At 57.8% G+C, this 24,094-nt stretch overlaps 2 protein-coding genes across 2 annotated transcripts; one reads left to right on the top strand and one right to left on the bottom strand.

The window, feature by feature from the left end:
• Positions 1–10,851: 10,851 nt before the first annotated feature.
• Positions 10,852–15,900, bottom strand: LOC132497501 (gametogenetin-binding protein 1-like). Its single transcript, XM_060110708.1, has 6 exons — positions 15,449–15,900; positions 14,661–14,779; positions 14,165–14,259; positions 13,835–13,982; positions 12,707–12,846; positions 10,852–11,057 (listed from the first exon to the last, which is right to left on the bottom strand). Exons 1-6 carry the CDS (start codon positions 15,898–15,900, stop codon positions 11,007–11,009), a joined length of 1,005 nt encoding a protein of 334 aa, XP_059966691.1. The 3' UTR covers positions 10,852–11,006.
• Positions 15,901–17,058: 1,158 nt separating this feature from the next.
• On the top strand, positions 17,059–23,747 carry BAK1 (BCL2 antagonist/killer 1). Its single transcript, XM_060110709.1, has 6 exons — positions 17,059–17,319; positions 19,231–19,333; positions 20,126–20,261; positions 20,587–20,730; positions 22,063–22,243; positions 22,370–23,747. Exons 2-6 carry the CDS (start codon positions 19,264–19,266, stop codon positions 22,472–22,474), a joined length of 636 nt encoding a protein of 211 aa, XP_059966692.1. The 5' UTR covers positions 17,059–17,319; positions 19,231–19,263; the 3' UTR covers positions 22,475–23,747.
• The last annotated feature ends 347 nt before the right edge of the window (positions 23,748–24,094 follow it).

Consider the following 24,094-nt stretch of genomic DNA (forward strand, 5'->3'; position numbering starts at 1 on the left):
GAGAGGAAGACCCCCCAAGGCTAGGCGCCTGGAACAGGAACCACAAAGGGAAACAGTAGCAACCACTCACTGCCAACACCTGGTTCCCACCCCTAGGCGGCGCTCTGGCTGCATTAGTGCACCTAGCCTGCCCTCAGCCCTGTCCCCATTTCATTACTGAGGAGGAAACGGAGGCTCACAGGGCTGAGGGTCTAGACAATCAAACAGCTAATGGATGAGGAAGGGAAATGCTGTTACCTAACAGGTCGGGGAAGGTTGTACGGCTACTAAGGTGTCTCCATTTTGCAGATAAAGAAAGCGCAGGGAGGTGAAGGGACTTGCACAAAGTCACACAGCCAGTAAGTGACAGGAGGTGGGACTCAAACTCAGGCCTGCCTGACCCCAGAGCCTGTGTCTTAATCTTCACCCTGCAGAAGGGTCACAGACAGGGAACCTGGGAGGGGAATTTGTTCACTCAGGAATTATGCCTGGCAGCGGACTGTTCCTTTGCCCTCGCAGACCCTGCCCCAAATTCCTCCTTGGTGGTGGCCGGGGGGACCCTCGCAGCTGGCACAGGGACCCCGCCAAGGCCTGTGCCTCCAGCCTCCACCTCCGGCTGCCGCCTAGTTCTTTCCTGACTCCACCTTCCAGTGGGGCCTGGCCCGGCTCCCTCCATCCTAGGCCAGGTGGGCCTCCTTGCCTCGGCACCACAGCCTGTCGTCCACGCACAGGCTGCACCTGCCCTGATTCCAGCAGATTCCAGCGCCAACTACCACGATTCATTAGCTCCCCCTTTGTCCCGACAGACAAAATGCACAGCAGGAGGGAAAGTGGTTCGACAGCAGGGAGGACCTCCAGGTTGTCGGGGATGGGAGATTCGGGGATTGGGTGCCAGAGGAGGCGGGGTTCTTTAAAAGAAGAATATGCTAGGCTGCCTGAGTGAGAATCCAAATTCAGGGGTTCCAGACAAATTAACTTCCTTTGGCTCTTCCAGCTTCCTCCCCTTGAGGCCCAAGTGCTGGGAGTGGGAGCTGGAAAGTTGCCTCCAGAACCTGTTCAGACCTGCAACCAGGACCACACCCACAGTGCACACTGGTCCCATTCAGAGGCAGTGGGAATTAGCACTTACTGAACACTTACTATGGTCCCTTTATGTCTCTATCAGCTCATGTAATCTTCAAATAGCCCGAAGAGGGCTACGGTCATTATGGTCATTATGTCCACTTGACAGAAAAGGAAACCGAGGCCCAAGGCCTTTTCCAGGACTCTCCATCTCCCCAATGTCTGTTCGTCCTTCAAGGCTCAGCTTAAATGCCCCCCTTTGTGCCAAGGACCTCTGCCCTCTGCGGGGCTGCCCACGCACAAGGACCAAGGCTAATCGGAGCTCAGGCTCTCCAGGCCAACCTGCCACTTCCTAGTTCTTGACCGTGAACAAACGACTTCCCTAAACCTGTTTCCTTATATGTCAAATGGGTCTAATGAAGCACCAACCACAGAGGATGGTGGTGAGCGTTCAACGAGATAACACACACTGTGCCCTATAACCAGTCCCTGGCACAGAGGGGGCGCTTAACAGAGGCAGGTTTTCACTGCTAATTTTATTATGTACACTTTCTTATTGGCACCTCACCATCCTAACTCTGCTGATTTCACCTCTCAGGCCCGACTGTAAGTTCACTGAGGACTCATCTCAACATCTCTGTCTTGGTTTGGGTTCCCCAGGATGCAGACCCTGAGATACGGGGACACATACCTGAATGGAGGTGACCAAAGTGAACTCCAGTTAGAGGAGTGGAGAAGTGAGGCAGGTAAGGGACAGACGTCAGTCACGGAGGTATTGTCTACCAGTTCCCAATGTGGCGCCCAGTCCCTCTGGGGAGCTCGGGGAGCCAGGTCCATCTCTGATGTACCCTTCTCACCCTGTCAACCTCAAACCCCAGCCATGTCCCAGGCCCCAGCTTTCTGCAGCTCTGAGCCCTGGTGACGGGCTCCCGTGTGCTCATCCAGCTCCGGCTTTGTTCAGCTAACAGATTGGGGCAGGAGTCCAGGCCTTAGAGACAGGGGTTCCAGGGGCTGAGAGCAGAGCCTGGTTGAGGGCCAGCATGGGCACAAAGATAGGCACCAGGGACACCCTGGTCCTGGCTAAACAGGAGGGACCGACCAGGGTGGAGGTGCCACCCAGAGGCTCATCTGTCAGATGCTTGGCTGGTCACTGCTGTCAGGGTAAGTCAAGCGCTTCCTCGGGAGAGGGTGGGGAGCCTGCCTCAGCTCCCACTTTGCATTCTCAGAGCCCAGGCCGCCATCTCTGAGGGCTTTGAGCCCAGACCAGGAGGAGTTCAGCCTGAGAGACAAGGTGGGAAGAGAACTAAGAGAAGAATTGGGAAAGGTTTGGGGACAATGTTCTGATTACTACTGCTACCTAACAAAATTTCCAAAACCTAGTCGTGTGAAACAACAGCCATTTCATTTTGCTCACAGTTTCGTGGGTCAGGAATTCAGAAGGGCCTGGCTAGGTGGTTGCTGCTGGGGGTCTGTCGTGTGATTGCTGTGGGGGTCAGACGCTGGCTGGGGCTGGAGTCATCTGAAGATGCAACTGAGCTGTACGTGCACGATGGCTGCTCTCTGCGCGGCCGGCAGGTGGTGCTGTCATGGCGGCGGGTTGGGGGGTGGAGCTCAGCTGGGGCTGTGGATGAGACTGACTCCATGTGGCCTCCGACTTCTTACATGGGGGCTGGTTTATCCCAGAGCAAGTGTCCTGTGTGGCCTTTTCTAACGTAGCCTCTGCAGTCATATAGCATCACTCCCACGGTACTTTACGATGGAGGCAGTCATAGCCCTCCAAGATCCAAGGGGAGAATGACACAGATCCCCTCTCCCTGGGAAGAGAACCAAAGGATGTTGGGCCCATGTTTTAAAACTAGCACAGGTGGGGCCTCCCTGGTGGCGCAGTGGTTGAGAGTCTGCCTGCCGATGCAGGGGATACGGGTTCATGCCCTGGTCTGGGAGGATCCCATATGCCGCGGAGCGGCTGGGCCCGTGAGCCATGGCCGCTGAGCCTGCGCGTCCGGAGCCTGTGCTCCGCAGCGGGAGAGGCCACGGCGGTGAGAGGCCCGCGTACTGCAAAAAAAAAAAAAAAAAAAAAAAAAAAAAAAAAAAAAAAAAAACTAGCACAGGTGGACTTCCCTGGTGGCGCAATGGTTAAAAATCCGCCTGCCAAGGTGGGGGACACCGGTTCGAGCCCTGGTCCAGGAAGATCCCACATGCCGGAGAGCAACTAAGCCCGTGTGCCACAACTTCTGAGCCTGCGCTCTAGAGCCTGCAAGCCTCAACTACTGAGCCCGTGTGCCACAACTACTGAAGCCTGCGCGCCCTAGAGCCCATGCTCTGCAACAAGAGAAGCCACCGCAATGAGAAGCCCACACACCGCAATGAAGAGTGGCCCCCGCTCGCCGCAGCTAGAGAAAGCCCGCGCGCAGCAATGAAGACCCAACGCAGCCAAAGATAAATAAATAAATATATTAAAATAAATAAATTAATTAATTTAAAAGGTTACTAAGGAAAAAAAAAAACTAGCACAGGTGACATCTCAGAACGGGTCTCTCTCCCTGTACTACATGGGATCTCACAGGTTACAGGCCCTGGGGGACACCAAGAGACCTCAAGCCAGCACCCATCTTACAGATTTGAAGACTTGGACCCCAAGAATGTAGAGCCTGGCCCTCAGCACCTGCCTCAGCCCCATCCTGCCACCTGAGACAGTGAAGGCCAGGGAGCCCTCAGGCCCTGAAGCTCAGGGTGGGTCAGCAACCTAGAGAGGTGTGGGGGGCTCAGGGGTACATGTGCCCGAGGGGTATTTGAGTGTGTGCGTGTATGTGCAAGGACTCACGCATGCAGCTGGATGTGGGAGGGTTACCCTACCCCCTAGAAGATACTGTGCTCCATCACCAAACTCCCCCCACCCCGAGGACCCAGTTTGTGCAGGGATGGGAAAGTTGAGGCAGGACCACGGGGAAGAAAGGGCTTCAGGAGGGAGGGGCTGAGCAAGAAGGAGGCCCTGGGCTGGGAGGGGCTGGGTGGGGCTGGGAGTCTGGTTCTGGGGTCTCAGGTTCAGGGCTCTCAAGAAGCTGGTGACAGTCAATCATCAGAAACCACTGACAGCTTCCTTTTGGCACCATCAACCATGGAAACACCTGCAGAGATGTGGGGAGGGGGACTTGAGGGGATCAGGGAAGTAGGGTAAACCCGTCACCTCCAGCTCCTCCCCGAGCCAAGAAGTAAAATGTCCCTTCAGCACCCCCCGTCCCCACTGTCCCCAGGGCAAGGTGCCCAAGGCAGGCCAGCGCCCCATGTGTGGCAGTCTGTCACCCAGTCTCTGCCATTCCTCATCCATCCACACCAGGAACACTTGTTCACAGCTGTGCTCCCAACAGGCTCGCAAGAGAGATTCGTTGAATGAATGAGAATGAGGAACGGGTGCGAGCTTGGGGTTGGTGGTGGGCAGGGGTCTGCCCGGCCGCTGCCCTTGCTTCTCTGCTGGGCCTCTGGGCAGGGTGGCTGCTGCAGCGGCCCCATGCCCACTCCAGAGGTCCACCCAGGCCCTCAGGCACTTCCTAAGCAGCAGGATATGGCCTTCCCTGAGTGCCCCTGGAAGGAGGCAGCTTATCAGAGGGGAAAGGACACTTCGTTCAGGCCTGGTCATCTGCCCGGACTGTGTGGTGGTGGTGTGTTCAGGGCGTGGCAGGTAGAGCCCAGCACTGCCTGCAGGAGGATCCCAGCGAGTAGATGGGGGTGGAAGGCCTGGGGAGGACAGACGAACAAGGCTCCGTGCCCCAGACTGTGACACGACCTTGGCCCTTCCAGAGGTCCACTTGGGCCCTCCCTTCCCCTCCACAATTCTACATTCTCTCCATTCCCTTCCCACCTCTCCGAGTCCTGGTGGGGCTTTTCATTCACTCTGTTCATTCATTTAAGTAATGTTTAAGGGTATTTGGAAGGTACTTGTAAGGTCTTAGACCCTGGGGACACAGCAACAAACAAAACAGGCAACAGTGCCTGCCCTCGTGAGGCTCATGTTCCAGTTGAGAGACCATAAGCACATAAACAAACTAAATACATGATGTGTTAGATGATGAAAGTGCTCTTAAAAAAAATAAAGCAGGAGGGGCTTCCCTGGTGGCGCAGTGGTTGAGAGTCCGCCTGCCGATGCAGGGGACACGGGTTCGTGCCCCGGTCTGGGAGGATCCCACGTGCCGCGGAGCGGCTGGGCCCGTGAGCCGTGGCCGCTGGGCCTGTGCGTCCAGAGCCTGCGCGTCCGGAGCCTGTGCTCCGCAACGGGAGAGGCCGCAACAGTGAGAGGCCCGCGTACTGCAAAAAAAATTTTAAAAAAATAAAAATAAAAATAAAGCAGGAGAGGGGCACAGGGAGAGAGCCAGTTGGAAGAGATAGATTTTTTTTTTTTTTTTTTACATAGGGTGGTTAAGAAATATCCCCCGAGAAGGTGACAGCTGACAGCTAAGGAAAGACCTCAAGGACGTGAGGAAGGGAGTCATGTAAATTCCTAGGGGCAGAGAAACAACACAGAGGGAACAGCAAGTGCCAAGGCCCTGAGGCAGGAGCAGGCTGAGTGTGTGCAAGGAACGGCAAAGAGGCCAGCGTGGCCAGAGCACCCAGAGAAAGAAGCAGGGCAGCAGGAGATGGGGTGAGAGACAGAAAAGGACCGGGTGGTGAGGGGCCTTGTCAGCCCTTGGAAGGACTTGGCTCTTACTTGGGAGATGAGGATTCAGTGCAGAGCTTTAAATAGAGGATTTTTATTTTTATTTTTTTTAACAGTTTTTTTTTTTAACTATTTGGGTTTTAAGGATTTATGTTTTAAAATAACAGTAGCTCATGTTACCTAGTGCTTAATACGTATCAGTCACTTTTCTAAACACTGACCATGTATTAACCCATTTAATCCTCCTAATAACCTTTACTAAAGATGAGGGGGCTGGTGGCGCAGTGGTTGTGAGTCCGCCTGCCGATGCAGGGGACACGGGTTCGTGCCCCGGTCCGGGAGGATCCCACATGCCGCGGAGCATCTGGGCCCATGAGCCATGGCCGCTGAGCCTGCACATCCGGAGCCTGTGCTCTGCAATGGGAGAGGCCACAACAGTGAGAGGCCCGCGTACTGCAAAAAAAAAAAAAAAAAGATGAGGAAACATAGGGAGGTCTCTACCCATGAGATGCTAGTAGGACCCTACCCCAAGTTGTGACAAACCAAAAATGTCTCCAGACATTGCCAAATGTCTCCTGGCAGACATAATTGCCCCGGTTGAAAAGCACTGCCCAAGTGTCCTCCTGTTCACCCCATCTGCCACTGTCCCAGCTCAGGCTCACTCATCTCTCTCACTACAACAATTGTGACAACCTCCTAATTGGCTCCCTGTTCCCTCCACTCCCCCCTCCACTGTATCATGCTACTTCCCCCAGCTCTATAGCCTTCTATGGCTCCCACTGCCCTGAGGATAAATGCCAAGCCACTGAGGGTGCCAGACATGGCCCTGTGTAATCTAGCCCCTACCACTCCAGCTCTGTCCCTGAGCCCCCTCCTCCCACCTCCCCTCCCTTGCTTGTTCAGTCTGGCACGTTGTGCTAAGCCTGCTCTGTGCTAGCCAGCACGTTGGACACTGCAGACATGGGGACAAACCCCCCACCCAGGGCCTGCCTTCATAATGTGTCTGTCCAGGCTAGAGAGCAGGAAAACACATAGATCCCATTAGTCCCATAGCCAGGGAGCTGTGAGGACTCCAGGAGAAGAGGAGGTGCCAGAGCTGAGCTGTATAGGATAGGCAGGGGTACGGGGATAGCAGGGAAGACCTGGGGGGACAGCAGCTTTGAGGGCTTGGGAAGCTGTGGCTGTGATTTGGGGCCCCAGCAAAGGCACTAGAGTGCAAGTTTACAGAGGGATGGATGGCAGGGAGCGAAGGTCTTTTTTTTTTTTTTAATTTATTTTTGTGCCAGGTCTTAGTTGCGACACGCGAGATCTTCGTTGTGGCATACAGGATCTAGTTCCCTGACCTTGGATCGAACTCGTGTTGCACTGGCAGGCGGATTATTTATAAATTTATTTATTGTTTATTTATTTTTGGCTGCGTTGGGTCTTTGTTGCTGTGGGCTTTCTCTAGTTGCGGAGAGCAGGGGCTACTCTTCGTTGCGGTGTGCAGGCTTCTCGTTGCGGTGGCTTCTCTTTTCGCAGAGCACGGGCTCTGGGCGCGTGGGCTTCAGTAGTCGTGGTGCATGGGCTTAGTTGCTCCGTGGCATGTGGGACGTTCCCCGACCAGGGCTCAAACCCGTGTCCCCTGCATTGGCAGGCAGATTCTTAACCACTGTGCCACCAGGAAAGTCCCTCCTCCTTCCTTCCTGATCTCACCCCGTTACTCCTCCTCCCACTCTATCCTCCAGCTACACAGGTCTCCTTCCTGTTTCTCAAACACCCCAGGCCTTCTCCTTCCTCAGGGCATTTGCACTTCAGCTCTAATGTTCTTCCCCGACAACCCCATGGTTCCTGCTCTCACTTCCTGGTGGTCTATGCTTCCACTTGACCTCCTCAGAAAGGCCCTTCCCATCCCATCACTCTGAAAAAGTATCCTATTAGCCAGCTTCTTCATAGTACCTGTCACTTCCTGATACATTATCTGTTCGCTGTCTATCCTACTAGCAATCGTAAGTGCTCCAAAAAGTGAAGGTTTTGTGTGTCTTGTTCACTGCTCTATTTCCCCAGTGTCTAGAACAGAATGCAGTAGGTGCTTAATAATTATTCGATCCCTGCCAAACAGCACTTCATTCAGCCCACAAGAGAAGCCTGTGATTCGCCCATTTCAAGGATGTGGAAACTGAGATTCAGAGAGGTCCGGGACCTGCCAGCACTCACGTGAGCTTGTCAAGCTGGAGCCTCGGCTGCCACCCAGCTGAGTCTGTCCCCTCTGCTCCTGTGCGCTCCAGCTCCCTTCCCACTTGGAGAACAAGACAGGTGGTTCTGCCCTTCCCTCACCCCAGGGATAGGCAAGGCTGACAACCAGTGCCTCTGAACAGGGCCCGAGGTGGCATCTTCCTCAAAGGCTGTGCCCAGGAGCCTACAGGGAGGGAGACCCCAGTGTCTCCCCAGGCAGGCAGGCCCGCCTTTGACCCTGCCCACACTTCCCTGGGACCACCCACCCTGCTCCCCCACCACCACCACCTACTGCCTTCCTTTCAGCCACCACTGTCCCCCACATACCCTCAGAATGGATCTGGGGGCTGCTTTTCTCACCTCTATCCCTCCAGAGATACAGTAAGAAAGAGAGAAAAGAAACAGAGACCCATATGTAGCTACCAACGGAGAGAGATGGAGGAAGATGCGGGGGGCGGAGGCATGGGGTGGGTGGAGAGAAACCTGGAGAGGGGCAGAGGCTTGGCAAGTTCTAACATAACAGCTTGACTTAAACCTGCAGGACTGACCAGGGCCACTGCCCCCCCAACTGGCCCTTTTGAGCAAATGAGAGAGAGGCACCTCTCGGGGTTTCAGAGCCTTGTCACCCTTGAGCCTAGTGCCATGGTGCAGGGCCCAACCTGCACAGCGGTGCACGCCACCACCCCGGCTGTCTGCACACGCTGGAGGGGAGAAAACTTTAAATGCCACCCAGTCCTCAGGTCAGACCCACAGATGCATCGGCAGTGTTCCCTTGAAGCCTTTCAGAAACACCTGGCCTCTGTCCACACGTGCGCTGAGCCTGCGCCCGGCCTTCTGCACCTGCCCGCCGCGCCTCCCCACCCCCCGCAGGTCCCTGGGCCACGTCACCCCTGTCTTCACCACTCATGAGTGTCAGGCCAGGCCCATCCACAGGAACCGGCCCAGGACCCTTCAGGGCCGGGGAGAGGCCCTCACACCTGTTCCCGCACCGGCAGCCGCGTCTCCCAGCCTCACAGACCTTCCTCCCTGTGGTTCACAGGAACCCTGGGGGAGGGGGGGTGGATGATGAGGTGCCATGACCCTCACTTGACAGAAAGGGAGAGAGAGGAGCAGACAGGTGCCTGCCCCCCCACTCCCCAGCAGCCCACTCTCGTGGGGCCCAAGGATGAGATGCTCCTGTCCCTGGGAGCTGAGGTGGCACGGCCTATGAGTGCCCACTTGGCTCACAGGAGCAGCCAAGGAGCCTGAGTGCCAGCTGGGCCCAGTCTACCCCGACCCACTGTGGTGCCTGCCTGTGTCCAGGGGCTGCTGGCCGGCCCCACCCAGAAGACAACGGGGGGAGAGGTTAGAGCTGTGTCCTGGAGTGCTCTGGGCCCAGGGATCTTCCTCCAGCCTGGGCATGGCTGGCACCAGGTTTGGGGGCCTATCAGGAAGGGGGAAGGCAGAGAGGTACCCCCTCCGTGGGGTCCATGAGGAGTGCTATGTCCACACAGGGAACACCCGGGGTCCACGTGCACCCAGGGAGCCCACAGGCTGCCCTCCAGAGCCCCCACCCTTCCCAGCAGCCAACACTCTGAGAGGAAGTAATTAGGGCCCAGGTGAGTCATATGATCACAAGGCTGCCTCCCAGCTGACTCAGGGGGACAGTCCAGATGCGCCCTTCCACGGGCCTCAGCTCAGGGCCTGAGTCAAGGATTCCAGGAGGTGGGGGGCCTGACCAGGAAGCCCAGGAGAAAATAAAGCCCCAGCCCACTTGTGAATCACTAGCCAGTCTTGTTTCCAAGCTCTCCCCTGAGCCCAGGCTGGGAGGTGGGAGGAGGTGGGGCTCCCTACTTCACTGGGCTGGGCGGGGCTGGGGCAGGAGGCCAGGTTGCTGCAGTTTCCCTAACCCCACCTCAAGCACGCCCATCCATCCAACAAACAGCTATTGTTATCAATCATGATAATTATTCAGAGTGGCCACCATGTTCTGACATTGAACTTCAGCTCTGCACAGGCCTCGGGCTGGACACAGTGGGGGCCCCATGGAGAAGGCCAGACACGCATCTGTAAATAGCAGTTACGTTGATAAGAGTTGGGCAGTGTGAGCTCTCTCTCACACGTGTGCTGGGGGCTCAGCCAGGACCAGCACGGGAGGGAAGGAACCAGCGTCCTACCGGGAGCCAGCTGGACCTCCTGGCAAACAGCACCTCCTGGTGTCCAAACTGGGCCTGGGCCTCCCTCCCATTGGATGCCCATGAAGCCAGGTATGAGGGTGTGCCCTGCCACAGCCAATAACTCAAGTCCATCCTTGCTTCTGGGATTAGATAGGGTTGGGCCTTCTAGATGTCTGGACCTCCCTCCACCCAGGACCCGCAAAGGTGCTTGGCACTGAGCATGGCCTAGTGGGCCCCGACCAGGGGCAGCAGGATGGAGCCCTGCCCCCCACCCCTGTAGCACCTCTCCATCAACCCCAGGGCCCCCTCACCTGCCCCCTAGCCCAGCCCCTGAGGCAGGTCCCCATGGTCCCAAGGCTGCTTTCCTGGCTTTGTCCCCGTGATGGCTGGGCAGGAACTTCCTGCTGGAGAATTCCCGGATCCTTCTAGGAGGCTGCAAGCCAGGCCTGGGAACTTAGGAGGGAGGGAAACCAGGGCTGCTCGGACTATGAGGGGCAGGTCTGTGGCAGCAGGGGCTCCCCCGGTGCTCACTCTGGGCCCCAGGTTCTTCCCCACCCCTGGGTCAGGTGCATTAAACCTCCCGTCCTCCAGCTCAGATGGAATCCAGGGCTCTGCAGCTGGGGTGGCCTGGCAGCCTGCAGGCGTGGACTAGAACTAGACTGAGAACCCTGAGCTCGTTCCTGGGTGGAGGATGAGGGGCCAGGTCGGCAGACAGACAGGCAAGGAGGCCAAAGTCAAATTGAGTTTTATTAATAACATCACAGGCCTGAGTCTGAAGAGTGGGGACAGTGTGCCGGGCAGGCCCACCCTGCAGACACATGGACACCATTTATTAAAGACCCCTTGGCCCCAGGGGCTCCTTGAGGTGCCCTAAGAGGAGGCGGATACATCTCTACACGGGCTGCAGGGACCCGGGGCAGGGCAGACTCAGGCCAGCACCAGCTTCACTCTGGAGGCCAGTTTCCCATCGCATCCATCTCCTCAAGGAGCAGGTGCTGGGGGGCGGAAGTGGGTGAAGGAAGATGCCTTTGCATCTTTGGGCTCTCCTCTTCCTGCTCTGTACCCCCAGAACCGTCCCACCTGCCCTCAGAGACAAGCACCCCAAGGCCACCTTTCCAGACTCTCCCCCAGGTGCCCACAGCAGGCCAGGCCCACTAGCCCTGAGTCATCTCCCTCCCATAGAATGGAGGCACCCTTCTCCCTCCAGCTTGGGGGATTCCTGGGAAGCCCCTGGAGCCAGGCACCCCAGCCAAGCCCTCCCCTCCTTCACCTCTATCCTAGACGCCACACCAAGGGGGCTCTGCACCCTTCCCTCCAGCCTAGGGTGGTGCTTCCGGTGCCTCAGCGCCCCTCCCCCAGGTCCCCAGCATTCCCCAAAGGCTGGGGGGCAGCTTCCTTCCCCCTCAGCTTGGTGTCTCTGAGGGCAGATAAGGAGAGAGTGGGGGGTGGTGATGAGGACAGGACCCTTGTCACACCCACAGCAGGAAGATATGCCGGAGGCAGCTGGTCCTCTCCTCCAGAAACTCCCTAGGGGCCCCCAGTGCTGCTCAGGCTACCCTAGGACTGTGACCCCTGGGGCTGGGGCAGGCCGGCTCAGGGGGTGGTCCTGGAGGGGAGGGGAGAGGGGAGGAGAGCTCCCTTTAGCAGGAAAAGACAAAAGCAGGGGCCCTGCCAGAGTGACCACCTGTGTGGTTTAGGGTGAGGTTCCCCAGAGCACAGAGGGGCGCCCTGACACATAGCCCGCAGGCTCAAGACAATGAGAAGGCTGCCCCTCAGTACCCGGTAGGCAAGTATTTCTGGTATTAAAGACCCCCAAGGGGTGAGTCATAATCCCTGACACTGGAGTGCCCTTTGAAGTTGAGGGCTACACACTCGTCAGCTCATTTGATCTTCCAATGGTCCCCTTTTCAGGTAAAGAAACCAAGGCCCACATTCAAAGTCACAGAGCAAGTCATGCCAGGTCAGAGACTTCGACTAAAGACTTTGCTCCTTCCTTTTGTAAACTACACACACCGTCAGGGGCAGATGTCCACTGAATGAAAGGATGAGCTGATGAATGAGTGGAAATTAACCCAAAAAGGACATTGACATATTTTTCATCAACATATCCATCAATGTGCACTCAGAGAAGCTGGGACAGGCCTAACCTTTAAGGACAATGTCAAGTAGGGTGGGCTGTAGGTGGTCCTTGGTGTGACCAGGTAGGTAACTCCCCCGCACCTATGTGTGTTTGTGGGAGTTGGTGTGGGTGTGAATGGGAGAGAAGACAGAAAAAGAGCAACATTATGCGAATGACAGATGTGCAGGAAAGCCTTAAAGCCACCTAGACAAGTCCCCTCAATGTAGAGATGAGGAAACTGAGGCCCAGAGAGGGGAAGGGACTTGCCCAAGGCCATACAGCAAGTGAATGGCAGTGAAGCCTTAAAAATGGACTCAGGTCAAGTGAGAGAGACTGATGGAGGAGTGTGTGTGCAGGGGGTCGGGATCCTCCTCTCAGAGATACCACCACCAAGAAGGAGTTAAGCATTTCCTGCCCAGCATGGGGGCTAGAGCCTGGGCCAGCAGCTGCGGAGAGGGGAGGCCTCCAGCCCCACTCTCCCCAGGGCTCTCAGGCAGAGGGTGGGGGCGGGATGGGCAGGCATACCTGGCCATCCACTATGCCTGCCTCCTCCAGGGTGATCTCTGGCTGGGTCAGCAGCTTCCGGCCCTCGTGGCCACCCATCTTCCAGAGGCGGGACTCCCGTTGCACTACCAGAAGCTTCTTTAACTCCGACTCCATGAAACCTGAGAGCCAGAGAGATGGGCATGGGACAGGCAGGAGAAGGGTGGACAACCTGCTGGGGATCAAAGGGAGAGGAGGTGGCTCTGGCTCTCCAAACCTCACCCAGCCCTGTGCAGCCCCTGGTCACCCCCAGCTGGGCCCCTTCTCCATCCAGACACCACCTCCCCACTGCCCTGCCCTCCCCAGGACACTCGCTTTCCATGGGCTCCCTCCTGCCAGCTTGAGTTTGAGTCTCTTTACTTACCTCCTGGGGACAGCATGCAAGGGGCAGACATCTGCCCTACCCCACCCTGCCCCTCCAGCCACCAATTCCAGAGCACAGATCTGGAACAACCCAAACCGCCTGGGATCAAGTCCCAGCTCTGCCACTTACTAGCTGTGTGATCTTGGACAAGTTGCTTAACCTCTCTGTGCTTCAGTTTCCTCACAGTGAAGTGGAGACTATAACAGGACCTACCTCAGAGTTATAATGCAGTATTTCATGAAAAGTGCTTAGAGGAGGGTTTGGCCCACAGTAATGGCTATGAAAATGTCAACAGTGATTTTATTGGAGTATGTTATTAGCACTAAGCCATCTGCTCACCATGTCAAGGCGGCAAGGGGGCTGCAGTGGGAGGGGGTGTCTTCTGGGGTACTGTCACAGCAGTGCACGCACGATGGGAAAACCAGGGATGGAGGTGGCCACTGAAGGAGTTAGAATTCCGGGCTGGGAAAGGGTGGTGCTCAAGGAGCTGCAGTCCCAGTCACAACCCGCCCCCGACCCCTCCACCCTCTGCTCCCTCCCGGGCCCTGAGGGAAGGGGACCCTTGCTAGACCCAGCTCAGCCTCGGGACCAGCCACACACAGCTCCCCCAGCCCGGGCAGTCATCTTAGGTCCTCTGGTTCCACCTGGTGGTCAGAACTGGTATCGCATCCATGAGCCACTGGCCAAAGTGGGGCTCCTTCTGTGGCGGGACTGGCTGGGTGGGGAGGTGGGGGCACCACACTTACCTAATGTATCTGTCGACCTAAAAGTCTTATGCAGCGGCGACTGGAGGGTGACAATGCCTTGGACACAGAGCTTGAGTGAGCTGTCCTCCTCCTCTGTTTCCTCTTCCCCGCCTTTCTCCTCACAGGGCAGGCCTTCCTTGAGAGGGAACTGAGGGTGTGCCCATGACTGAGCAGGTGAGGAGGGTGGGGCCGAGCCTGCAGCCCCCACGCCCACGGAGACCCAGAACAGAAAGCAGGAGGGAACAACGGCTCTCAAGAGGTTCAGGCAGGTGGCTGCCCCCCTGGGCCCCACCCAGGCCTCACCCTGCACTTCCAGCTGGCCCCACAGACCTTGGCCGTGGCCGATTTCTGGAGCTGCTTGTACAAGCTGAGGAGACAGTTCCAGGGAGTTGCCCCCACCTGAGAGGAGGCCAGCCTGAGGTCTCCTGTGGAGCGGTAGTGGCCACTGATAGCTCACAGCAACGAGAGGCAGCCCAGGCCCAGGAGGACAGGGCCATCAGGAGGCTGAGCTGAGGGCCAGGTTTCCTTGTTTTCTTTAGCAAACACCTGCTACATGCTGGGCACAGTTCTAGGCACTTCACAGAGAAAATCTCATTCAATCCTTGCTACTGCCCTCTGGGATAGGTACTATTATATTCCCATTTTGCAGATGAGGAAACTGAGACACAGAAAGGTTGAGTGACTTGCCACCGTCACACAGCTTGGCCTAGTGGAGCTGGGATTCAAACTCAGGCAGCCCGCATCTAGCGTCCCCTCAAACTGCCCTGTGTCCTTCCCGGCCCTACAGCCCTGGCATGTCCCCCACACCTGTGGCCACCACACTCACCATCAGGCAGACACTCCTTCTTCTCCTCCCTGATGAAGGTCTCGGGGCTGATATCCAGTGGCCCCATGGCCCTCTGCAAGCATCCTTGCTCCACCGCCAAGGCTTGGGCAAAGTCGTCCCTGATCCCAAAGCATAATCAGATGGGGGTGGCAGGTGGGGCCCAGAGATGTGGTGAAGGCCCCCTAAACCCCCCAAGGCTCTCCCAGAGGCCCTGCTCAGCTTCCTCTATCCTCCTGCTCCCAACTACTCCCTGCTCAGCCTTCTGTGGTCTTCATCACAGAGGGGATGATCCCTCCCAAAAAGTAAGGTGAGGAGGGGTGTGGGGAGCAGAGAGAAAAGTGGGCCCCGTTCCTCACCAGGGGTGGGTGCCAGGTCCAAATGGGAGTGGGAACCAGGAGGGAGAGGTGTGGGCCAGGAGGGAGAGAGTGGGGAGGGAAGGTGGGGGGATTGGGGCCCAGGAAGGATCTGCGAAGTAACAGGAGCCCCGGCTTACCCCAGAACATCCCCCTTTCCTTTTGGTGCCTCCATCCACAACCACTCACTTGCGGGAGGACCCCCATCTCTGCCTCACCCCCCTCCCCACATCTCCAGGCTCCTCTCCACCCCTGACACGTCTGTCCAGCCATGCCCACCCAGTCCTCTGTCCACCCAAGAAGTCCGTTCCCGGCCCCTCCCCAATTTGGGTCCTCCCATCTCAGGCCCACATCCTTCCCCCTTCTTACATCCAGGCCTTCCCCCACTTCCTCCATCCCAGGCTCCTTCCCACCATCCAGGGCCCAGCCCCTCACCTGTCTGAGGTCCCTGTATCCCCTGCTGCCTCCATCTCCTCCTCTTCCCTCTCCTCCAACTCAGACAGGTTGCCCAGCACCTCCTGGCTTCCTCTGGGCAGGACTGGCTTCACCTCTACACCCCGAGCCAGAACCCTCAGGACCTCCACGGGGGTGGGGGTCTGGGCCCCTGTGTCCCCCAGCCCCAGCCCCGAGGGATCGGGCTGTGGCAGGGCCACAGAGAGGGTGTAGGGCAGCGTGGCAGGAGGCCTGGACTCCCGCCCTGCTCCTCCCTGGCGATCAGTCATCAAAGTGGTGGCGCTCTGCTCTCGAAAGGGACAAGACTGGCCCCCCAGCAGGGGCTTGTCTGAGCTATTTGGGCTGCCCTTGCTCCCCACCAGGCTACGGAAAAAGCAGAACATGGAGGAGTGGCCCAAAATTCGGGACCAAGGGCTTGAAGCTGGGGCCTCCATCCTGACAAGGACCCTGACTCAGAGTGAGGGGCCACAGCGGCCACCTCAGGACCAACTGCTTAAGAACAGGAGGAGGGCCTCCCTGGTGGCGCAAGTGGTTGAGAGTCCGCCTGCCGATGCAGGGGATACGGGTTCGTGCCCCGGTCTGGGAGGATCCCATATGCCGCGGAGCGGCTGGGCCCGTGAGCCATGGCCGCTGAGCCTGCGCATCCGGAGCCTGTGCTCCGCAATGGGAGAGGCCACAACAGTGAGAGGCCAGCATACCGCAAAAAAAAAAAAAAAAAAAAAAAAAGAACAGGAGGAGTTTTCAAATTAAAACCTCCAGTTGGACACTTCCAGGAGTTCTAGAAGGCAAAGGTGGGGGAGGGGTGGTGGGGAGAAGGTAGCGGGGCTTAGTTGGGGGCAGAGTGCAAGGGGTTGATGAGGCAGGGGAAGGAGGTCTGGGGAGCCAGTCTGAAGGGGGAGGGGGTTGGCGAGGCTCCAGGAAACACCAGGGTGGGGGGCAGGCAGAGGTGGCTGGAGGAACCCCAACTCTGAGAATGGGGTGGAGGCACACAGCTCTCTCCAGGCCTGTGCTTCCCTGGCTGTGGTCGCTTCTGTCCTTGAGAACCATTCATTCCCTGAGGCCAGAGAGCCTCCGTCCTCCCTCTTCTCTCTCCTCTCAGTATCCAGCTGGCACATGCCCAGGTGGTAGCACAGACCCACTGTGTTTTCATCTGTTTACCTGCCTATCACATTCAGGATTTGTCTCTCTGGAGGTGCTTGGTACACAGGTCTTAATTGCGCATTGAACCTCAATTTAGTATTATTATTCCTCACGGCACCTACAGACCTGATTATAAACCCAGCTCAGTGACCTTGGGCAAGGTTCCTTAAACCAGCTGAGCCTCAGTTTGTTCAGCTCTAGGATGGGTGTGGTCCACTGCACTTACTTCCAAGGGTTGTTCCAAAGAGGTTTTAAAGTGCCTGGTACACAGTGGCGCTTAAGAAACCTCGCCATCCTGGCTTTTTTATTGACATTGATGGAAGCAGGGGAAATATCAAGGATGAGGACTGGGAATCAAGGGTGGGAAAAGCAGTAGGGGAGGGGGAGCCACTCTGCCTGGGTGGGAGTCGCTCTCTCCGCCCGGGAGCCCTGTAGGCTGGGGCATCTGCATCCGGCGGCCACAGAGCAACTTCCTCTAGAGGGAGCTGATTGGAGCCGGGAACGGCCGGCACCTCTATGATCGGTGCAGCCTCGCGGGTCCCTAGGGCCGTGCTGGGACCAGCAGAGGCTGCATCCAGACACCAGGAATTCACTGACGCCCCTTCCTGGGAGCCAGGCCTGGGTACCTGACCCTGGGAGCAGCCACTGGCCCCTCAGGATCTTCAGCCTCTGCCCTGCTGAGCCGTCTCGGGCCTGGGCCAGGGTCCGGGCAGGTAAGCTGGGAGGGTCCTGCCCATGCTCCCCACTCCCGGCAGCCCCAGGCCCAGGGTGAGACAGGGAGCCCGCAGGGAACCCGGTGGGGAGGGGGAGGCCTCGAGGCTTGTCTGGGCAGCTCCACCAACTCCTTCTCGGGGCCTGATCCGACCGGGGCTCCCTCTGGCTGCTCCTCAGACAGCTTTCCCTCTTGGCCCGGCCCTGGTGCCAGAGAATCGGGTGCTAAAGAACCAGGTTCTTTAGCAGTCTGGGGGATGGGAGTGGAGGTCAGAGCCAAGGTCAAGGGCAGGGGGAGAACTTTCACAGCACTTCCTGCTGTCCCAGGAGCCCTAAGACTAGGTCTGCAGCAGGGCTAGGTCTGCATCTCCCCCCACCCCGGGAAACATCCTGGGCCCAGCAAACCCCGCAGGTGGGGCACAGTGGACTCTCCCTACCAGGAAGTCAGGCCACTTGGATGGGGGCAGAGGTAGACCCGGGTCGGCATAGGCCTCTGGCCCTGGGGCCGGTTCTGAGGCTCCACTTTCTCCCCAGCATTGAGCCCCAGGGGTAGCGGTAGAGGCAGTCGAGATGCAATCAGCATCCTCCAGCCCTGCTGTCCTGGGGGCACTGGGTTTCGGAGACCAAGAGAGAGAGGAAGGTACCTTGTTCAGGAAGAAGCTTCTGGGATGGGGGTGTGCCAGGCAAAGGTCTGTCTTAAGGAGTCCGGGCACCCAGAGGTGGAGGAGGGGAGAGTTGGTCTTCTCCCTGTCCCTGCCTTGAGACAGTGAAGGGGTGGAGAGCACAGGTGGTCCGGACTTTCCCCACCCTTCTCCTCAGGCACTTTCGAAAATGGCCCCAGGCCTGAGAGGGAAGGTGGGGGAAGGGTACACAGGCCCTCCCAGGGAGGAGAGGGCAGCTGTGTTTGGCCCAGAGCAGGGCTGGGCCCTCCCTAGGGAGAGGAGGAGGGGGGCTTCCCTCCTGGGTGATGGAGGCAGCTTTGGGGTGGGGGGAAGTGAAGGGGGTGCAAATTGAAAGTGAAATAGCTTATGTCCAGGAAATACTCCCTCTGTGGAGGTTTACAGAGCATACTGGGGTTGTGGCCAGGACTGGGCAAAGGTGGAAAATAGGGGCTGGAGACAGGAGAGCAAGGGGTACACGTGATTTCCTCAACCACCTGCTAGGCAGAAATGTGAAGATCACAGGCGGGATGCAAACAAGGGAAGTTTCCCCGGAAAGGACACCCTCTAAGGTCCACAAACTGAAAAATAAATCTGAAATGAGTGCTGAGTGGAAGACTGTGTAAATTCAAATAACCAACCTGACTCCTTGACTAGCTCTGTGGCCTTGGGCACTAACTTCTTTGTGCCTCCCTTTTCCCACCTGTAAAATGGGTATGACATTGCTTACCCTGCCAGGTTAATGTGTTCTTTCCATGTCCCACACTCTCTGGGGAGTACTTGCACATACATGGTAGAAGTATACCATAGGCACTCAGGAAGTGCTTGCGGCTAACGGGCCTGAGTTGGAAAACAGGTGTGTTCTGACTAGCCAAGGGGAAGTGGGACCTTCGGGGACGGGCTTTGTGGGTCATTGGCTGGAAGGTGGCAAGTTTGCAGTAAGCGTGTGCTGGGTAGGGTGCAGGAGGCCCCAGGAGCAGCGGAAGGAACCCCAGCTTCTGAAACTCGCCTCCCAGTGCAACTAGAGATCCACTCGGGCACTGCTGCGGCCACCCCTCCCCAGGCCGTGGCTGACCCCTGGGTGGGAATCTTGGCTGCCCGGCCTTTCTCACCCCCAGTCTCCTTGAAGAACTGCCAGCGAAATACTCAGTAAGTTCTTAGGACGGTGCGGTCTTTCAGGAGTGGGGGTCCCCTCCCTCCGTGTGCTGTTGGAACCTCTGGTCCCCATCTCTGCTTTCCTACCCACCCCCACAGGCTAACACTGCCCTTCCTGCCAGGACCTGAGAAATGGCATCCGGACAAGGCCCAGGTCCTCCCAGGCAGGGGTGCGAAGAACCTGACCCCTCCTCCACTTCGGGTAACTGTCTTTCTGCCCCCTCACCCCTCCCATAACCCCCAGGGCCATCTGTGAGGATGGAGAGAGCAGATGTGGACAAGCTGGGCGAGATTTAAAGGCAGGCTCTCCCGCCTCAGTTTCCTCACCTTGGGTAAAGGAGAAAAGCATCTCCCTACCCAATGCAGGCACGGGGGCAGCAGTGGGGGGAGTCTTGGCGGGGGTGGGGGGTGCAGAGGCTGGGGGAGGCGGGGCAGTGAGCATGAGGTGGGCACCCTGCCATCTGCGAGGAAGAGGAAAGAAGAGTGGGGCGTGGCTGTCCTATCCCTGCCGTGGGAGAAATAAGGAAGTAAATCCACCTATCACCGAGTCAGGTCCGCTCAACAGGGAGAGGGATTGTTAACGACTTTGGGGAGGAAGTAAAATGGCTGTCCCTCGTCCCTCTTCCCTCTTCCAAGGGGAACGTCAGGGACGCCTGCAGCTCGCGGCCCAGCACAGGCTGTTCCCAGGTCTGGGTTCAGTCCCAGATCTGTCACTATTTCCCGATGTGACTTTTCTGGGCTACAATTTCAAATTCTGTCTCCCACGTTCCCTAAGCCACACGGGCTCGGTGCCTTGGACAAACTAAAATAAAGTCGGGGACCCAAATGCCTGGGATTCTATCCTGGCTGCACCGGTCTCTCCAGCTGTACGCCCTTGAGCAAGTTACGTAAACACTGCACCTCAGTTTCCCCATCCGTAAACTGGGGGTCACCTACTCCACAAGTGAACCATCCCCAGAGCACTTCCTCCCTGACTCCTGGCTTTGATCTTCAGAGGAGCAGGTAGCCCGGGACACGGAGGAGGTTTTCCGCAGCTACGTCTTTTACCGCCATCAGCAGGAGCAGGAGGCCGAGGGGGCGGCCGCGCCCACTGACCCAGAAATGGTCACCTTGCCCCTAGAGCCTAGCAGGTGAGCAGCAGCCCCCTGGGCCCACGGGGACATGTTCAGGGATATGGAGGCTCACGTGGGGTCACCATGCAGGTCCTGGGAGCTAGACAGGCCCGGGGGGGGGTGTTTTCCCACTGCTGCTCCTTTTTCATGCGGGCTCCCACCCCCATCCGGGACCTGGCACCCTTTCAGCACATGCCTGCCCCTTGTCTCTGGGCGCAGCCCTCGTGTCTGAGAACACGGTCGGGACCGCCAAGGAGGGGGGCCCAAGGCCGGGGCATCTTGGGCAGGAGCCCTTCGCCATAAGCCCAGGCCCCAGCTCACCTGCTGCCTACCGTTCCTCGAGCACCATGGGGCAGGTGGGTCGCCAGCTGGCCATCATCGGGGATGACATCAACCGGCGCTATGACTCCGAGTTCCAGGCCATGTTGCAGCACCTGCAGCCAACAGCAGAGAACGCCTATGAGTATTTCACCAAGATCGCCTCAAGGTAGCTCTGGCCACTGCCTCTCCGCTGTGCTGTCACCACCATGCCGGGCCCTGCCCATGGGATGGGAGACACACTTCTCTGTCGGCGCCAGAAGACGTGTTTGCCGTCCCCGTGTCTGCTGTTAACTCACGCAGGGCCTTGGGCCCCTGTCTTTCTCTTTCTGGGCCCAGAATCTTCATCTCTGCATAAGCGCACAGCCCTTGTGAACTCTGGCCCCGAGGACTTGACCTGTTAGATCAGGGCTATAGAGGGGCTCACGGTGGGGGTGTCCCCAGAGCTCCCCAGCCCAGCTGGGACATGGCTGTCCTTCTGATTTGGAACCACATTTCACATCAAAGATGGTTGCTGGCCCTGGCTTCAGCCCATCAGGTCCTGGAAATGGCTTCCAGATGCTATAATCTGGTGTCAGACAGGCAGTAGTTAAAGAAACCAGCAGCCTGGGCAAATCTCAGCTTTGCCATTTACCAGCTTTGTGAAACTTCCTAGCCTTCAGTTTCCTGGTCCGTAAAATAGGGGAAGTGTGCTTAGAACAGTGTCTGCACTTAAAGGTGTTAGCTGGGGCTTCCCTGGTGGCGCAGTGGTTGAGAGTCCGCCTGCTGATGCAGGGGACACGGGTTCGTGCCCCGGTCCAGGAAGATCCCACATGCTGCGGAGCGGCTGGGCCCATGAGCCATGGCCACTGAGCCTGCGCGTCCGGAGCCTGTGCTCCGCAACGGGAGAGGCCACAACAGTGAGAGACACGCGTACCGCAAAAAAAAAAAAAAAAAAAAAAAAAAAAAGGTGTTAGCTGTTGTCACCATCTGGGTTAAAGAGGTCAGTCTCAGGGTAGGTTCAAGGCTGAGGATGAAGGCAGCCGATAGATTCAGAATTAGTGCTTGGAGCTGAAACATCCTGCCCGTGTCCTGAGAGGCCACCGCCCACTCAGCTGTGATTCCAGGACTGGACTGTCCTAACCTCCTCTTCTGTCCTTTTCTCTCTGCTGTCCCTCGGGCTGCCAGGCCAGCAGCAATGCCCACAGGTAATCTCCCCGCTGCCTCCGTCTGCTCGCTCTGCCCTCCACGCTCTCTGTGTCCCTTTGCTCCCCCAGCCCTGGGGCCACAGCCCCAGCAGCAGCATCCCATTCATCTGCCCTCTGAGCTTTCTCCTTTCGCAGAGACACGGTCTCTTACCAAATCGAGGCCAGGCTGGGGCAGCCTCTACCACCTCCATTCACAGCTAAGCCATTTTGCTTTCCAGCTGGGAGAGGGGTAGGGGTCTCCAAGGGGGTGGGAGAGGCAAACAGATGAAGGGCCCTCTAGAGGTCTCCACTGACTGTATCTCCTCGCCCCGCAGCCTGTTTGAGAGCGGCATCAACTGGGGCCGAGTGGTGGCTCTGCTGGGCTTTGGCTACCGCCTGGCCCTCCACGTCTACCAGCGCGGCCTGACTGGCTTCCTGGGCCAGGTGACCCGCTTCGTGGCCGACTTCATGTTGAATCACTGCATTGCCCGGTGGATCGCACAGAGGGGTGGCTGGGTGAGTGCTCAAGCATTGACCACCTCCTCCCTGCTGCTAGGGCCGCCCCTCTCCCAGCCCCACCCCAGTCCCCAGGAGCTGAATATGCCGCCAGCCCCCCTATGACCACTCTGTCTCTCCTGGCAGGTGGCAGCCCTGGACTTGGGAAACGGCCCCATCTGGAATGTGCTGATAATTCTGTCTGCAGTTTTGTTGGGCCAGTTTGTGGTACGAAGATTTTTCAAGTCATGACTCCTGGAGGGGTCCTTTGGGGTCCTGAGACCCCTGCGTGGACTTTGGCCCAGTCTTCTCCCTTCACCTCCTCCCCTGCAGGGGTCCCCTCCTTAAGAGCACAGAAGCTTTAGCAAGTGGGCACTCCAGGTTTGGAGGGCCCCTGCCCAGGGGTCCATCAGACTGCACAGGTGCCCCAACATTGCATGGTGCTAAAGGGCCCCCTCTCAGAGAGGGGCTGTGGCCCCCTCCCTTAGCTCTCTGGGACCCCCTCGGCCCTGTCTGCTGGGTGTTGGGGAGATGATAAGTTGGGGAAGCAAGAGGCTAGGAGCCGCTTCTCCCCAAGGAGTTGTTAACGGTTTTAGCTTTTTATAATATCCTTGGGGGGACACTCCCCCCCTCCGATTCCCACCACTCTACCCAAAACCAGGACGCCTGGGGTGTGGGGGTTAATAGCCCTACCCTTTCCCAGGATTCAGCTGTTCTGGAAGGTCAGAGCTTAAATGCTGGGCCTGGAGCTCAGTCCTGGCCCTTCCTAAACATCACGTCCCCCAGGAACAGGACCAGTGGGGGGTGGGGACGAGGTATGGCTCAGCTCTCCTCTCTGCCCCGATCCCACTGCCCCATATTGCCTTTGCAGCTGGACTCTCAGGGATTCTGGGGGGTGCAGTGGGGGTGGAGTAGGGGTGCAGACCATCAGCACCTTCCAAGCCTGCCTCCTGAGGCCCTCATTCTCTCCCTTCCCCTCACCTATTACCACTTGCTCCCACGCCCACCCCCCACCCCTGCTCACTAAAAGTGAAGCTCGCCCCACCCCCATCACTCCAGGGAAGGCAGGCAGGGGGCTTGGGTGAGTGCAGTGCTGAGGCCCCCTCCTCACCCAGACTACAGGGTTTAGGACTGCAGTTTTGTTATGGTCAGGGAAAGGGGGTAGGGAGCTCAACTTGAAGTTTCTGAGTGAGAGAAGGGCTATTAACACCACTAGGAATCCCAGGGTTGAGAGCCGCCCTCGTGGCCTGGGCACAGTGTAGTCTGGGGTTACGGATAGGGGAACTGTGAATATTTGAACTCTATCCCCGGTCTCTACACTCCTCACTCCACACCTGCCCAAGCCTCTCCTGATGGGTGGGGTAGGAGTGCCTCGTCTATCTTGTACCGCCTAGGGGTTTGGAGGTCAGGGGAGAGGAGTTCTTGAAGCCAAATGCAGGGAGGGGGTGCAGATGGAGCCAGCTGGCCACCTCCCACCCTCTGAGTGTGTCTGAAAATAAACTGCAATCCCTCCACTCCCACTTGATCATTTTTGTCTCCTCTGCTACCCTTCTCTCCGTCAGGCTGGACGGGGAACCTGGGCATGCCTGGCTTTCACCTGGTTTTTACTGACAGGTCTCATCTCGGGCCTCCTGAATCCTGTGGAGGGCTGGGTGTGTTTCTCCAGCCTCCTAGAAGCCCTTGGCCCCTCCCCACTCTTCTCCAGCCCCTTCTCCAGGAACTACCCTCATTTCTTTGGGTTCCAGGCAAGTTTCCCATCCCCACAGAGAGTCAGGGGTCTCCAAACTGCTAGGCTCTGGCTGCAGAGCTGGTGGGGCAGCTGCACCTGCCTGGGGACCCCCACAGGCCTGGCCTGAATCCCTCTCCGTTTCG

Source organism: Mesoplodon densirostris, chromosome 10, assembly GCF_025265405.1.
Source record: "Mesoplodon densirostris isolate mMesDen1 chromosome 10, mMesDen1 primary haplotype, whole genome shotgun sequence".
Classification (NCBI taxonomy): domain Eukaryota; kingdom Metazoa; phylum Chordata; class Mammalia; order Artiodactyla; family Ziphiidae; genus Mesoplodon; species Mesoplodon densirostris.